General features: G+C 45.8%; 1 protein-coding gene across 1 annotated transcript in view; it reads left to right on the plus strand.

The window, feature by feature from the left end:
• Window positions 1–928: 928 nt before the first annotated feature.
• wdr36 (WD repeat domain 36) overlaps window positions 929–16,599 on the plus strand; it is a 25,532-nt gene continuing 9,861 nt past the window's right edge. The window contains exons 1-13 of the mRNA XM_084456596.1: window positions 929–1,185; window positions 1,761–1,788; window positions 2,869–2,969; window positions 3,878–3,995; window positions 4,620–4,752; window positions 5,378–5,432; window positions 6,092–6,224; window positions 6,642–6,817; window positions 9,476–9,596; window positions 10,840–10,905; window positions 11,014–11,097; window positions 15,010–15,164; window positions 16,420–16,534. Coding sequence (XP_084312722.1) covers window positions 1,030–1,185; window positions 1,761–1,788; window positions 2,869–2,969; window positions 3,878–3,995; window positions 4,620–4,752; window positions 5,378–5,432; window positions 6,092–6,224; window positions 6,642–6,817; window positions 9,476–9,596; window positions 10,840–10,905; window positions 11,014–11,097; window positions 15,010–15,164; window positions 16,420–16,534 — 1,441 coding nt within the window. The 5' untranslated portion in view covers window positions 929–1,029. The remainder of the gene's footprint in view (window positions 1,186–1,760; window positions 1,789–2,868; window positions 2,970–3,877; window positions 3,996–4,619; window positions 4,753–5,377; window positions 5,433–6,091; window positions 6,225–6,641; window positions 6,818–9,475; window positions 9,597–10,839; window positions 10,906–11,013; window positions 11,098–15,009; window positions 15,165–16,419; window positions 16,535–16,599) is intronic.

Raw genomic sequence — 16,599 nt, forward strand, 5'->3', positions numbered from 1 at the left:
TGTGTCTCTCTCTCTCTCTCTCTCTCTTATATATTTATATATATATATCTTTAGTCTATTATTTTGTCCATTGATTGGACAGAAAGTACATGCCAGTGTGCTGTCTGCTTGTATGGCTACATGATTTCCATGCTCATATTTTGGTGTGTATATGTATTATTTTGGTGTGTATAAGTGTTATTTTGGTGTGTATATGTTTTATTTTGGTGTGTATATGTGTTATTTTGGTGTGTATATGTGTTATTTTGGTTTGTATATGTGTTATTTTAGTCTGTATATGTGTTATTTTGGTGTGTATATGTTTGAGGCGTAGCTACAACAGAAGTGAACCTTCTAGGTAACTGAAGTTGTAACTGTGGTCTCATTTTCACAGGGCGCAGGATGTGAGGGCAGAAAAAAGGTCAAACAACTACACAGAAAACCGTGCAGGTTCTTCCAATGTTGGTTCATCTTTCAACCTACAAACTTTTCTTCTACTGCATGAAGAGAATATTTAAATATATGTTCAATTTCAGTGTCAAATGTGATGAATCATGATAAATTGGATGTAAAACTGTTTTTTTCTGTTGTTGTTGTTTTATAATTTTTCTCACTGTATTTTTGCATACTTTTATGTTTGTTTTTTGTTTGTGTTTTTATTTCTTTGACTGTTCAAATAAGATCTTATTTATGTGTTCACTGTGAGCTCTCATGATGCAATAAACATCTTCATTCATGATCTTGTAACATGGTATTTTACTCCAGGACATATATATATGAGATTAAATATTGATTCGTTCTGAATCAAAAAATATAGTAAGTAATATTTGACTCTGCTCCAGGTTATAGTTTTCTGAAATGCGGAACCATTATACTTGCGGAACCAATGAGCAAAGCCCTTGTTACTAGACCCGTTCCAATGTTACACACAATGTGGTTGCAATGAAAGCGTAGTAAAGCGAGTCAGGATCTCTTGACTATTCAGTTTTCTTTGCTGCATTCCATATCTACCAGACTCGTCTAAAGGTGTAGTAGTACCATACCAGAGCCATGTCAGAAGGCAGTAGGAAGGGGAGTGTGATATTCTCGGGTTTCAGGGCTTTAGGACTGTATTCTAACCACCTCTCACACGTGGTGCGCTTCCATAAGAAGCACCGGGAGTTCTACGTGGTGACAGCGGTCGGGAACTGTTTACATACATATAATGTGAGTATATATATATAAATATGACTGTTTACATTCATATAATGTGAGTGCAAGACTGTTTACATTCATACAATGTGAGTGCAAGACTGTCTAGTTGTCATATTTAGTTGTCATATGTAAATCCAGTAGAGGTTGTGAGGGTGTCAATGTGAATTGCATTCCTCTACATACCTGGTATCTGCCAGTCTGCAGCAATGAGCCAGCTATCTTAGACGTGGCTCACATTTGAACCAAACATTAAAACTTCAAACTGTTTTGTACGGAAGAGCATTAGGGCCAACAACTGAGTTTATTATTTTTTTAAGCTTCTGAGTTTAAAGTCAGAATTTCTGAATTAAAACTCAGAATTTCTGAGAAAAAAAGTCAGAAAAAACTTCTGAGATTAAAGTCAGAATTTCTGAGAAAAAAACTCAGAATTTCTGAGAAAACCCCCAGAATTACTGACTTTAAACTCAGAATCTTAAACAAAACAACCCTCTGCTGTTGGCCCTAATGCTCTTCCGTAGTTTTGTAGTAAGCCTACTGACTCCCAGTTTTTATAATGCTGTTAATATCAACTGTTTGTGATGTTGCAGGTCAAGAAACTTGGAATCGTTGCTGTCAGTAAGTATAGCATCTCCGGAAAGTGTATTTATTGGCCTGTTTACATGAAGCACAAGGATGTGGATCTCAGATGCTGTGTTTGTGTGTAGATAATGCTCTACCCCAGCTCAGATGCTGTGTTTGTGTGTAGGTAATGCTCTACCCCAGCTCAGATGCTGTGTGTGTGTGTAGGTAATGCTCTACCCCAGCTCAGATGCTGTGTGTGTGTGTAGGTAATGCTCTACCTGAGCTCAGATGCTGTGTGTGTGTGTAGATAATGCTCTACCCGGGCTCAGATGCTGTGTGTGTGTGTAGGTAATGCTCTACCCGAGCTCAGATGCTGTGTGTGTGTGTAGGTAATGCTCTACCCGAGCTCAGATGCTGTGTGTGTGTGTAGGTAATGCTCTACCCCAGCTCAGATGCTGTGTTTGTGTAGGTAATGCTCTACCCAAGCTCAGATGCTGTGTTTGTGTAGGTAATGCTCTACCTGAGCTCAGATGCTGTGTTTGTGTAGGTAATGCTCTACCCCAGCTCAGATGCTGTGTTTGTGTGTAGGTAATGCTCTACCTGAGCTCAGATGCTGTGTTTGTGTGTATCTCAGATGCTGTGTGTGTGTAGGTAATGCTCTACCGAGCTCAGATGCTGTGTGTGTGTGTAGGTAATGCTCTACCGAGCTCAGATGCTGTGTGTGTGTGTAGGTAATGCTCTACCCCAGCTCAGATGCTGTGTTTGTGTGTAGGTAATGCTCTACCCCAGCTCAGATGCTGTGTGTGTGTGTAGGTAATGCCCTTCCCGAGCTCAGATGCTGTGTGTGTGTGTAGGTAATGCTCTACCTGAGCTCAGATGCTGTGTGTGTGTGTGTAGGTAATGCTCTACCCCAGCTCAGATGCTGTGTGTGTGTGTAGGTAATGCTCTACGCACACTCAGATTCTGTGTTTGTGTGTAGGTAATGCTCTACCGAGCTCAGATGCTGTGTGTGTGTAGGTAATGCTCTACCCAAGCTCAGATGCTGTGTGTGTGTAGGTGATGCTCTACCCCAGCTCAGATGCTGTGTGTGTGTAGGTAATGCTCTACCCAAGCTCAGATGCTGTGTGTGTGTAGGTAATGCTCTTCCCGAGGACATCTCTTACCTGGCAGCTGACCGAATGCTGACCTATGTGGCCAATGGGAAAAACGTGACAGCATTTGCCAGGAACAAAGAGGTAACTAAAGCTATATAATTCTGGTGACAGGGTGATATTAACCATCTGCTCTTTGATCCATCCGTGACGTATGCTTCCTACTCGAGCTGATAACACCTTTTATGTCATTTCCGGAACGTACCCCCCCTAAATTTTCAATTCTATAGACATATTGTTCATTAAAATGAATTAGACTAGTCTAAAACGGGGCTTCCCAACCATTCAGTCAGCCAATTAGCAGTCGCTGCGTAGGTCACTCGCTGTGTCTTTTGTTTGCCAGTGCAAAACAATATCAGCCTGTCTCTTTACAGATTATTACTAATACAGATATCAATGTGATTTATCTTGTTTAATTGAAGAAGAGAAGGCTGGCCTAATAGCCTGTATCAGTTTTAGTAGTAGAACATTGTTATTAACAGAATGGATTAACGGATATTTGCCATTGAAAAATAAACAACCCAAGAAAATTACTGTGTGGCATGATGTGATGAACTTAAATAAATAATTAGACTACTTTATGTACGTTCATATATAGCCTATTCATGTCTAAACCAGAGTAGACCAGAGGAAGGTTTCTTTGCTGGTTTTACAAGCAGAGCTGCGTGACTCACGCTGGTAAGGATTGGACCCGCTCTCGCCAATATACCACTGGTTGTGCTGCGGCCATAGACTGGACTATACCACGGATATTTCGCCAGGATACCACTGGCAATGGAGATATATCACACCCTCTAATGCGTCAATAGTGGGAAGAAACAACTTTATTTTCCTGCCTGCTTTCAAATAACCGCTTGAGGAAACTAAAGAAGCAACGCTCAGCTCCAGCGAGTTTACAAGCTACACAGCTGAACGTTTACAGACTGATCAGAACAGAATAGCCATGTCCTGCTGTCTATGTTGTTTTAACGTTGTTGTTGTTGTCTTCCCAGGTGGTTCACACCTACGTGGGCCACGGAGCCGGCGTCCACCTGCTGCTGCCGTTCGGGGACCACGTGATCTCCGTCGACCACGACGACACGGTCATCATCTGGGACGTGGAGTCAGAGGGTTGGTGTTCAGTAGAAGAGAAGTGTTGAGACCTTTCAACATTTTAAATATGAAATGTTACTTGATTTCTTTGTAGTAGACATAGTCAACTACAGTGACTATAATGAATTAGTTTGTTTGAATGATCTTTGGTTTCTATCAGGTGAGAAAGTAACTCAGAGGGAAATGTGGACTGAAGGCCTTTATGTACCATTAATAGTAGATTTAAAGGAGTAGTAAAGGGAAAATGCATGTTTAGCCCTGTTTTAAGGTTACTTATGATCATATACAATGGTTCAGATCAAAACGTTGACAAAACTAGCACTTTTGAGAAAGTCTGATAATTGCTCTACCACCGTTTTGGTCATACAATGGATGTGGGTGGGCACCTTGAAAAATCATCTAAAAACATGTTAAACTCGATTTCAAAGACAAGAAGCTCACTGAGGGGGTAATTGTCAGACTTTCTCAAAAGTGCTAGTTTTGTCAACGTTTTGATCTGAACCATTGTATATGATCATAAGTAACCTTAAAACAGGGCTAAACATGCATTTTCCCTTTGTTACTCCTTTAAGTCTGTTATCAAAGCTGTGTTTAGATGTGCCTGGAGTAAATCTTCTTCCTGTTTCCTGTTCCGCCCCCTAGAGGAGTACCTGCGCATAGAGTTCGACAAATCCTCGTTTGACGTGTCGGCCGTGATGCACCCGAGCACCTACCTGAACAAGATCCTTTTCGGAAGCAGCCAAGGCGGCCTCCAGCTCTGGAACGTCAAATCCAAGTACGGTCATGAACTTCCTCTTCTCACCAAATGACCGACGCGTCATGTCGGTGGAGGTGGTTCAGCTAGTGACAGAACTGTGAAGTAGTGCATTATATTTAGATATATTGCGGTTTATACAACGGTTAGTTCTGGTTCTTGATTCTGATTGGTTGGAAGCCGTGTTAAAATACTTTGTAACACACACCTGGGACCGCATATCATTCCATTTTCAGTATTAATGCGCCTCCCATTTGATCCAATGCATTGTAGTTGTTGTTGTTGCTTGGCAACCCTTTTGTTAGGGGAACTATTTTGCTCGGCGGAATTGAGGGAATGATGCTTCGTTTTGAATAAATGTTAATATTTGACATTGATGTGTGTCTATTTTACACTAATACCTGTAGTAACCGTTGTATAAAAGCAATAAACCACTCGAGGCCGTGTGTTATAGTGATTTTATAACAGCTAGGGGGGTTTTACTCCGCTTTGCGTCGTGCCTAACAACGCCCCCTAGCTGTTATAAAATCACTATAACACACGGCCTCTTGTGGTTTATTGCTTAAATATTTACTTTCAAGGAATGCCCTTATGGATGATTATTTGGTCACATGCTATCCATATTCATTTGCTTCTCGTTTCCCAGTAAGCTCCTGTACACCTTCCCTGGGTGGGACTCGGCTGTCACAGCATTGCAGCAGGTTCGTTGGTTTTATCTCCCTGTTCCCACCGGCTGAATGACTCAGACTCACTGTTCCCGCTAGTGACAGTGTGAATGTGACGACCGACACGCCTGGTGTTCGTAATGAGCGTCTTATTCAAGCAGACCTCAGGAAACCTCGGCACACTGATGTTAACGGGTCCATTCTGAAAGACCTAGGCTGTATGGACCCATTTACAAACCATTGAATCAGCTCTGCGCTCTCTCCCCCTCCCTGTCCTCTCCTCCTCTCTCCCCCTCCCTCTTCTCCCCTCTCTCTTCCTCTCTCCCCCTCCCTGCTCTCCCCTCTCTCCTCCTCCCTCTTCTCCCCTCTCTCTTCCTCTCTCCCCCTCCCTGCTCTCCCCTCTCTCCTCCTCCCTCTTCTCCCCTCTCTCCTCCTCTCTCCCCCTCCCTCTTCTCCCCTCTCTCCTCCTCTCTCCCCCTCCCTCTTCTCCCCTCTCTCCTCCTCTCTCCCCCTCCCTCTTCTCCCGTCTCTCCTCCTCCCTCTTCTCCCCTCTCTCCTCCTCTCTCCCCCTCCCTGTCCTCCCCTCTCTCCTCCTCTCTCCCCCTCCCTCTTCTCCCCTCTCTCCCCCTCCCTGCTCTCTCCTCCTCTCCCTCCCTCCCTGCTCCCCCCTCCCTTCTCCCCCTGCCCCCCCTCAGAGCCCAGCTGTGGACGTGGTGGGGGTGGGTCTGGCGTCCGGCCAGGTCGTCGTCCACAACATCAAGTTTGACGAGTCCCTGATGAAGTTCCAGCAGGACTGGGGTCCGGTCACCGCCTTGTCCTTCAGAACAGGTGAGCTGGCCTTCCTCTGGCCCAGCTGGAGTAGAGGTTCCTCCAGGATCGGTTCCTCCTCCATCGCTCCACAGCTGGAGTAGATGTTCCTCCAGGATCGGTTCCTCCTCCATCCTAATCCTAGTCAGTTCAAATGAGGGAGTCTAGATTAGTGACTTTAAGGCTTTGACCAGAGCTTTTGTCAGTGAACAGATTGTTGTATTTAAACCTGTTTTAAACCTGTCTGTTGTATTTAAACCTGTTTAAACCTGTCTGTCTTCTCTGTGGTCTCCATGTTTAAACCTGTCTGTCCTCTCTGTCCTCTCCCTGTTTAAACCTGTCTCTCTTCTCTGTCCTCTCCCTGTTTAAACCTGTCTGTCTTCTCTGTCCTCTCCCTGTTTAAACCTGTCTGTCCTCTCTGTGGTGTCCCCGTCCCAGATGGTTACCCGGTGATGGCGGCCGGGAGTCCGGCGGGACACATCGGTCTGTGGGACCTGGAGGAGAAGAAGCTGGTGTGTCAGATGAGGGACGCCCACACCACGGCCATCGCCGGACTCACCTTCCTCCACGGCGAGCCCCTCCTCCTCACCAACGGGGCGGACAACGCCATCAGGGTCAGTCAGAGGGTCACTCACACACTAGACCTGTCCTAGGGTCAGTTAGTGGGCTCACTCACACACTAGGCCTGTCTTAGGGTCAGTTAGTGGGCTCAGTCACACACTAGACCTGTCTTAGGGTCAGTTAGTGGGCTCAGTCACACACTAGACCTGTCTTAGAGTCAGTCAGAGGGCTCAGTCACACACTAGACCTGTCTTAGGGTCAGTCAGAGGGTCATCACACACTAGACCTGTCTTAGGGTCAGTTAGTGGGCTCACTCACACACTAGACCTGTCTTAGGGTCAGTTAGAGGGCTCACTCACACACTAGACCTGTCTTAGGGTCAGTTAGTGGGCTCACTCACACACTAGACCTGTCTTAGGGTCAGTTAGTAGGCTCACTCACACACTAGACCTGTCCTAGGGTCAGTTAGTGGGCTCTCTCACACACTAGACCTGTCACCTGTCTCGGGGTCAGTTAGCGGGCTCACTCACACACTAGACCTGTCTTAGGGTCAGTTAGAGGGCTCACTCACACACTAGACCTGTCCTAGGGTCAGTTAGTGGGCTCACTCACACACTAGACCTGTCTTAGGGTCAGTTAGTAGGCTCACTCACACACTAGACCTGTCTTAGGGTCAGTCAGAGGGTCATCACACACTAGGCCTGTCTTAGGGTCAGTTAGTGGGCTCACTCACACACTAGACCTGTCTTAGGGTCAGTTAGTGGGCTCACTCACACACTAGACCTGTCTTGGGGTCAGTTAGAGGGCTCACTCACACACTAGACCTGTCTTAGGGTCAGTTAGTGGACTCACTCACATACTAGACCTGTCTTGGGGTCAGTTAGTGGGCTCACTCACACACTAGACCTGTCTTAGGGTCAGTTAGTGGGCTCACTCACACACTAGACCTGTCCTAGGGTCAGTTAGTGGGCTCACTCACATACTAGACCTGTCTTAGGGTCAGTCAGAGGGCTCACTCACACACTAGACCTGTCTCAGGGTCAGTTAGTGGGCTCACTCACACACTAGACCTGTCTTAGGGTCAGTTAGTGGGCTCACTCACACACTAGACCTGTCCTAGGGTCAGTCAGAGGGCTCACTCACACACTAGACCTGTCCTAGGGTCAGTTAGAGGGCTCACTCACACACTAGACCTGTCTTAGGGTCAGTTAGAGGGCTCACTCACACACTAGGCCTGTCTTGGGGTCAGTTAGTGGGCTCACTCACACACTAGGCCTGTCTTAGGGTCAGTTAGTGGGCTCACTCACACACTAGACCTGTCTTAGGGTCAGTTAGAGGGCTCACTCACATACTAGACCTGTCTTAGGGTCAGTTAGTGGGCTCACTCACACACTAGACCTGTCTTAGGGTCAGTTAGAGGGCTCACTCACACACTAGACCTGTCTTAGGGTCAGTCAGAGGGCTCGCTCACACACTAGACCTGTCTTAGGGTCAGTTAGTGTGCTCACTCACACACTAGACCTGTCTTAGGGTCAGTTAGCGGGCTCACTCACACACTAGACCTGTCTTGGGGTCAGTTAGCGGGCTCACTCACACACTAGACCTGTCTTAGGGTCAGTTAGTGGGCTCACTCACATACTAGACCTGTCTTAGGGTCAGTCAGAGGGCTCACTCACACACTAGACCTGTCTTGGGGTCAGTTAGCGGGCTCACTCACACACTAGACCTGTCTTAGGGTCAGTTAGTGGGCTCACTCACATACTAGACCTGTCTTAGGGTCAGTTAGTGGGCTCACTCACACACTAGACCTGTCTTAGGGTCAGTCAGAGGGCTCACTCACACACTAGGCCTGTCTCAGGGTCAGTCAGTGGGCTCAGTCACACACTAGGCCTGTCTTAGGGTCAGTTAGTGGGCTCACTCACACACTAGGCCTGTCTTAGGGTCAGTTAGTGGGCTCACTCACACACTAGACCTGTCCTAGGGTCAGTTAGAGGGCTCACTCACACACTAGGCCTGTCTTAGGGTCAGTCAGAGGGCTCACTCACATACTAGACCTGTCTTAGGGTCAGTTAGTGGGCTCACTCACACACTAGGCCTGTCTTAGGGTCAGTTAGTAGGCTCACTCACACACTAGGCCTGTCTTAGGGTCAGTTAGTGTGCTCACTCACACACTAGACCTGTCTTAGGGTCAGTTAGAGGGCTCACTCACACACTAGGCCTGTCTTAGGGTCAGTTAGTGGGCTCACACACTAGGCCTGTCTGACCAACCGTTGGTCTGACCATCAGTGAATGGCCTCCATACAGCAATGCTCTGTGAGTGCGATGAGGACGAGAGCTCAGCTCGGCCAGCTGGGGGCGCTGCAGCATGGGGTGAGTTTAGGGGCGTGAGTGAGTTTAGGGGCGTGAGTTTAGGGGGGTGAGTTTAGGGGGGTGAGTTTAGGGGCGTGAGTTTAGGGGGGTGAGTGAGTTTAGGGGGGTGAGTGTAACCGAGGTGGTCGGACGCGTCATCGAAAAAACGTCCTCCTCTTATCCGTCAGCGTTCCGTCTTTTGTTCACACGCTAGCGTCTACCGGAACATTCCCGGGATGTTAATAGGTCTGTTCCCGGTAGATCGCCGGAACGTTTACGACGAGTAAGACTGCGTGTGTGTGAAGCGTGCGTCTGCAGACTAACTGACCCGATTACTGACCCGATTACTGACCCGTCCTCAGGTCTGGATCTTCGACACGGCGGGGGGGGGAGGTCGGCTGCTCCGGAGTCGCCTTGGACACAGCGCCCCGCCCACCAAGATCCAACACCACGGACAGAACGGCCACCACATCCTCAGCGCTGGTAGGAGGGCCTTTATACTGATCTAGGATCAGATCACCACATCCTCAGCGCCATAGGAGGGGCCTTTATACTGATCTAGGATCAGATCACCACATCCTCAGCGCCGGTAGGAGGGCCTTTATACTGATCTAGGATCAGATCACCACATCCTCAGCGCCGGTAGGAGGGGCCTTTATACTGATCTAGGATCAGATCACCACATCCTCAGCGCCGGTAGGAGGGCCTTTATACTGATCTAGGATCAGATCACCACATCCTCAGTGCTGGTAGGAGGGCCTTTATACTGATCTAGGATCAGATCACCACAACCTCAGTGCTGGTAGGAGAGGGGCTGGGGAGGGCCTTTATACTGATCTAGGATCAGATCACCACATCCTCAGTGCTGGTAGGAGAGGGGCTGGGGAAGGCCTTTATACTGATCTAGGATCAGATCATCCCACCTGTCTAGATCGTTATCCGTTGACCTCGATTAGCAAGTCTGGTCTGACGCACTGTGAAGCAGCCCTGGACCACATCAGTCACCATCGAAGGGAAGTGATATAAGAGCTTCTTCCCACAAGCCCTCCGGCTCCTGAATGACTCTATCACCCCCCGGGTCTGTTTATTACAGCTATAGAATGAACATAACTCACCCCCCCAGGTTATTATTCATTTATTATTCATATCCATATATAGCATGTATGGGGCGGCTGTAGCTCAGTTGGTAGAGCGGGTCGTTCAGTGATCGAAGGGTCAGCGGTTCGAATCCCAGCTCCGACTGTCCACATGTCGAAGTGTCCTTGAGAAAAGACACTAAACCCCAAATTGCTCCCAATGAGCAGGTTAGCACCTTGCATGGCAGCTACCGCCATTGGTGTGTGAATGTGTGTGTGAATGGGTGAATGAGAGGCCATTGTAAAGCGCTTTGAGTGCCACTAAGGTGGAAAAGCGTTATATAAGTGTAGTCCATTTACCATTTACATAGCCCATCCAGACTGATATCTCTCCCATCCCAGCTTAATTTCATACTTATAGAAAGGGTACTTATTGTGTTTTGTGTTAATGTGTAAAATTGTAATTTTTGTAAATTTGTAACTTTGTAAATGTGTCATTTGTAATTGAGTATTCAAGTTTATCTGTAGCGTGATCTAGGAGCCAGCAGCAGCGTTTCACTGTGACTGAACACCGGTCATAACGTGTGATGAATAAAAGGAAGTTGATCTTGAAGCGGAACTCTCTCACGCTCTTGTTCTGGTGCGTTAAGGTCAAGACGGAACTCTTCAGTCATTCTCCACCGTTCACGAGAGGTTCAACAAGAGCTTGGGCCACGGTGAGACCCTCCTCTTTTTGTGGAATGAGTAACAGTGCATTTTATAAGTACGGAAAGAAAATACATTTAAAAGTTTAACTAATTTTCATACGACTAAATCGTGTCTAGGTTCGATCAACAAGAAGAAGTCTAAGAAGAAAGGCTTGGGATACGACGCTCTGAAACTTCCTCCCATCACCACCTTCTCCTCAGGTGCGTCGGAAAATCATTTAACCTCAGATCCTGGATTTTTAGGGAACATGTTAAAGTCTACATGAAAACAGGAGAGAAGACCCCTTTAATACATGAAAACAGGAGAGAACGCCCCTTTAATACATGAAAACAGGAGAGAACGCCCCTTTAATACATGAAAACAGAGAAGACCCCTTTAATACATGAAAACAGAGAGAAGATCCCTTTAATACATGAAAACAGGAGAGAATAACCATTTAATACATGAAAACAGGAGAGAACGCCCCTTTAATACATGAAAACAGGAGAGAAGATCCCTTTAATACATGAAAACAGGAGAGAACGCCCCTTTAATACATGAAAACAGAGAGAAGATCCCTTTAATACATGAAAACAGGAGAGAATAACCATTTAATACATGAAAACAGGAGAGAAGACCCCTTTAATACATGAAAACAGGAGAGAAGATCCCTTTAATACATGAAAACAGAGATAAGATCCCTTTAATACATGAAAACAGGAGAGAACGCCCCTTTAATACATGAAAACAGGAGAGAACGCCCCTTTAATACATGAAAACAGAGAAGACCCCTTTAATACATGAAAACAGAGAGAAGATCCCTTTAATACATGAAAACAGGAGAGAATAACCATTTAATACATGAAAACAGGAGAGAACGCCCCTTTAATACATGAAAACAGGAGAGAAGATCCCTTTAATACATGAAAACAGGAGAGAACGCCCCTTTAATACATGAAAACAGAGAGAAGATCCCTTTAATACATGAAAACAGGAGAGAATAACCATTTAATACATGAAAACAGGAGAGAAGACCCCTTTAATACATGAAAACAGGAGAGAAGATCCCTTTAATACATGAAAACAGCAGAGAAGACCCCTTTAATACATGAAAACAGGAGAGAACGCCCCTTTAATACATGAAAACAGAGAGAACGCCCCTTTAATACATGAAAACAGGAGAGAACGCCCCTTTAATACATGAAAACAGAGAGAAGATCCCTTTAATACATGAAAACAGGAGAACGCCCCTTTAATACATGAAAACAGGAGAGAAGATCCCTTTAATACATGAAAACAGAGAGAAGACCCCTTTAATACATGAAAACGGAGAGAAGATCCCTTTAATACATGAAAACGGAGAGAAGACCCCTTTAATACATGAAAACAGGAGAGAACGCCCCTTTAATACATGAAAACAGGAGAGAAGATCCCTTTAATACATGAAAACAGGAGAGAAACCCCCTTTAATACATGAAAACAGGAGAGAAGATCCCTTTAATACATGAAAACAGGAGAGAAGATCCCTTTAATACATGAAAACAGGAGAGAAGATCCCTTTAATACATGAAAACAGGAGAGAAGATCCCTTTAATACATGAAAACAGGAGAGAACGCCCCTTTAATACATGAAAACAGGAGAGAACGCCCCTTTAATACATAAAAACAGGAGAGAAGATCCCTTTAATACATGAAAACAGAGAGAACGCCCCTTTAATACATGAAAACAGAGAGAAGACCCCTTTAATACATGAAAACAGGAGAGAAGATCCCTTTAATACATGAAAACAGGAGAGAACGCCCCTTTAATACATAAAAACAGGAGAGAAGATCCCTTTAATACATGAAAACAGGAGAGAACGCCCCTTTAATACATGAAAACAGGAGAGAAGATCCCTTTAATACATGAAAACAGGAGAGAACGCCCCTTTAATACATAAAAACAGGAGAGAGGATCCCTTTAATACATGAAAACAGGAGAGAACGCCCCTTTAATACATGAAAACAGGAGAGAAGACCCCTTTAATACATGAAAACAGGAGAGAACGCCCCTTTAATACATGAAAACAGGAGAGAACGCCCCTTTAATACATGAAAACAGGAGAGAAGACCCCTTTAATACATGAAAACAGGAGAGAAGATCCCTTTAATACATGAAAACAGGAGAGAAGATCCCTTTAATACATGAAAACAGGAGAGAAGATCCCTTTAACACATGAAAACAGGAGATAAGATCCCTTTAATACATGAAAACAGGAGAGAACGCCCCTTTAATACATGAAAACAGGAGAGAACGCCCCTTTAATACATGAAAACAGAGAAGACCCCTTTAATACATGAAAACAGAGAGAAGATCCCTTTAATACATGAAAACAGGAGAGAATAACCATTTAATACATGAAAACAGGAGAGAACGCCCCTTTAATACATGAAAACAGGAGAGAAGATCCCTTTAATACATGAAAACAGGAGAGAACGCCCCTTTAATACATGAAAACAGAGAGAAGATCCCTTTAATACATGAAAACAGGAGAGAATAACCATTTAATACATGAAAACAGGAGAGAAGACCCCTTTAATACATGAAAACAGGAGAGAAGATCCCTTTAATACATGAAAACAGCAGAGAAGACCCCTTTAATACATGAAAACAGGAGAGAACGCCCCTTTAATACATGAAAACAGGAGAGAAGATCCCTTTAATACATGAAAACAGAGAGAACGCCCCTTTAATACATGAAAACAGGAGAGAACGCCCCTTTAATACATGAAAACAGAGAGAAGATCCCTTTAATACATGAAAACAGGAGAGAAGATCCCTTTAATACATGAAAACAGGAGAGAACGCCCCTTTAATACATGAAAACAGGAGAGAAGATCCCTTTAATACATGAAAACAGAGAGAAGACCCCTTTAATACATGAAAACGGAGAGAAGATCCCTTTAATACATGAAAACGGAGAGAAGACCCCTTTAATACATGAAAACAGGAGAGAACGCCCCTTTAATACATGAAAACAGGAGAGAAGATCCCTTTAATACATGAAAACAGGAGAGAAACCCCCTTTAATACATGAAAACAGGAGAGAAGATCCCTTTAATACATGAAAACAGGAGAGAAGATCCCTTTAATACATGAAAACAGGAGAGAAGATCCCTTTAATACATGAAAACAGGAGAGAAGATCCCTTTAATACATGAAAACAGGAGAGAACGCCCCTTTAATACATGAAAACAGGAGAGAACGCCCCTTTAATACATAAAAACAGGAGAGAAGATCCCTTTAATACATGAAAACAGAGAGAACGCCCCTTTAATACATGAAAACAGAGAGAAGACCCCTTTAATACATGAAAACAGGAGAGAAGATCCCTTTAATACATGAAAACAGGAGAGAACGCCCCTTTAATACATAAAAACAGGAGAGAAGATCCCTTTAATACATGAAAACAGGAGAGAACGCCCCTTTAATACATGAAAACAGGAGAGAAGATCCCTTTAATACATGAAAACAGGAGAGAACGCCCCTTTAATACATAAAAACAGGAGAGAGGATCCCTTTAATACATGAAAACAGGAGAGAACGCCCCTTTAATACATGAAAACAGGAGAGAAGACCCCTTTAATACATGAAAACAGGAGAGAACGCCCCTTTAATACATGAAAACAGGAGAGAACGCCCCTTTAATACATGAAAACAGGAGAGAAGACCCCTTTAATACATGAAAACAGGAGAGAAGATCCCTTTAATACATGAAAACAGGAGAGAAGATCCCTTTAATACATGAAAACAGGAGAGAAGATCCCTTTAACACATGAAAACAGGAGAGAGTCCTTTAAGGCCCCTTTAATGCAGAGACGTTGAATGTGTTCCATTCATTTGAGCCTGGTGATGTTACTTTAATGGATCAGTCTAAATTGTGTGTGTGTATGTGTGTGTATGCATGCATGTGTGTGTGTGTGTGTGTGTGCGCGTGTTTGTGTGTTTGTATGTTTGCGTGTATGTTTGCGTGTGTATGTTTGCATGTGTGTATGCACGTGTGTGTATGTTTGCGTGTGTTTGTGTGTGTGTATGTTTGCGTGTGTGTGTGTGTGTGTGTGTGTGTGTGAATGCGCGCGTGTGTGTGTTGCAGAGAGCGCTCGTCAGTGTGACTGGGACAGCATAGTGGCGTGCCACCGAGGTTACCTGGCCACCACCACCTGGAACTACCAGCGTTGCACCATGGGAGCTCACAAGCTGGAGCCGGAGAGATTCAACAAGAACCGCGCCCTGCATGTCCACGCCACCGTGAGTACAGAGACCAGGAGATACCCCGCCCTGCACGTCCACGCCACCGTGAGTACAGGGCAGGAGATACCGCTTACAGGGGTCAGGAGATACCGCTTACAGGGGTCAGGAGATACCGCTTACAGGGGTCAGGAGATACCGCTTACAGGGGCCAGGAGATACCGCTTACAGGGGTCAGGAGATACCGCTTACAGGGGTCAGGAGATACCGCTTACAGGGGTCAGGAGATACCGCTTACAGGGGCCCGGAGATACCGCTTACAGGGGCCAGGAGATACCGCGCCATGCATGTCCACGCCACCGTGAGTACAGGGGCCAGGAGATACCGCTTACAGGGGTCAGGAGATACCGCGCCCTGCATGTCCACGCCACCGTGAGTACAGGGAAGGAGATACCGCTTACAGGGGTCAGGAGATACCGCGCCCTGCATGTCCACGCCACCGTGAGTACAGAGACCAGGAGATACCGCTTACAGGGGCCCGGAGATACCGCTTACAGGGGTCAGGAGGTACCGCTTACAGGGGTCAGGAGGTACCGCTTACAGGGGTCAGGAGATACCGCTTACAGGGGTCAGGAGATACCGCTTACAGGGGTCAGGAGATACCGCTTACAGGGGTCAGGAGATACCGCTTACAGGGGTCAGGAGATACCGCTTACAGGGGCCAGGAGATACCGCTTACAGGGGTCAGGAGATACCGCTTACAGGGGTCAGGAGATACCTCTTACAGGGGCCAGGAGATACCGCGCCCTGCATGAGTGAGTGAGTGTGCGAGAGTAAGTGTGTTTGTGTGCGTGTGTGTGCGTGTGTGTGTGTGTGTGTGTGTGTGTGTGTGTGAAAGAGAGAGAGAGGGAGTGTGTGTGTGAGAGTAAGTGTGTGTGTGTGTGTGTGTGAGAGTAAGTGTGTGTGTGTGTGTGTGAGATAGTGTGTGTGTGTGTGAGATAGTGTGTGTGTGTGAGAGTAAGTGAGTGTGTGCTCCACAATGACTAATTATCCCAGTGTGATCCTGTCAGATACTGCTCGTGTCTGCTATCCAAAGGTGTGTGTGTGTGTGTGTGTGTGTGTGTGTGTGTGTGTGTGTGTGTTTGTGTGTGTCTGTGTGTGTGTGTGTGTGTGTGTGTGTGTGTGTGTGTGTGTTAGAGAGAGTAAGTGCGTGTGCTTCACAATGATTAATAATCCCAGGGTGTGATCCTATCCTACTAAATCAGGCCTTGCTGTGTATTTAAACCTGCTTGTCTTGTCTCTCGTGTCTCTCCAGGCGGTGGACATCACGTCCTGTGGTCACTTTGCAGTGGTGGCTCTGTCCTCAGGACACATAGACGTGTACAACATGCAGTCAGGTCTCCACAGGGGACACTACGGGGACGAGACAGGTAGACAACACAACGAGACGCACACAATCTACAGGGGCGGCTGTAGCTCAGTTGGTAGAGCGGGT

This window comes from Borostomias antarcticus, assembly GCF_949987555.1.
Source record: "Borostomias antarcticus genome assembly, chromosome: 2".
Taxonomy (NCBI): Eukaryota; Metazoa; Chordata; class Actinopteri; order Stomiiformes; family Stomiidae; genus Borostomias; species Borostomias antarcticus.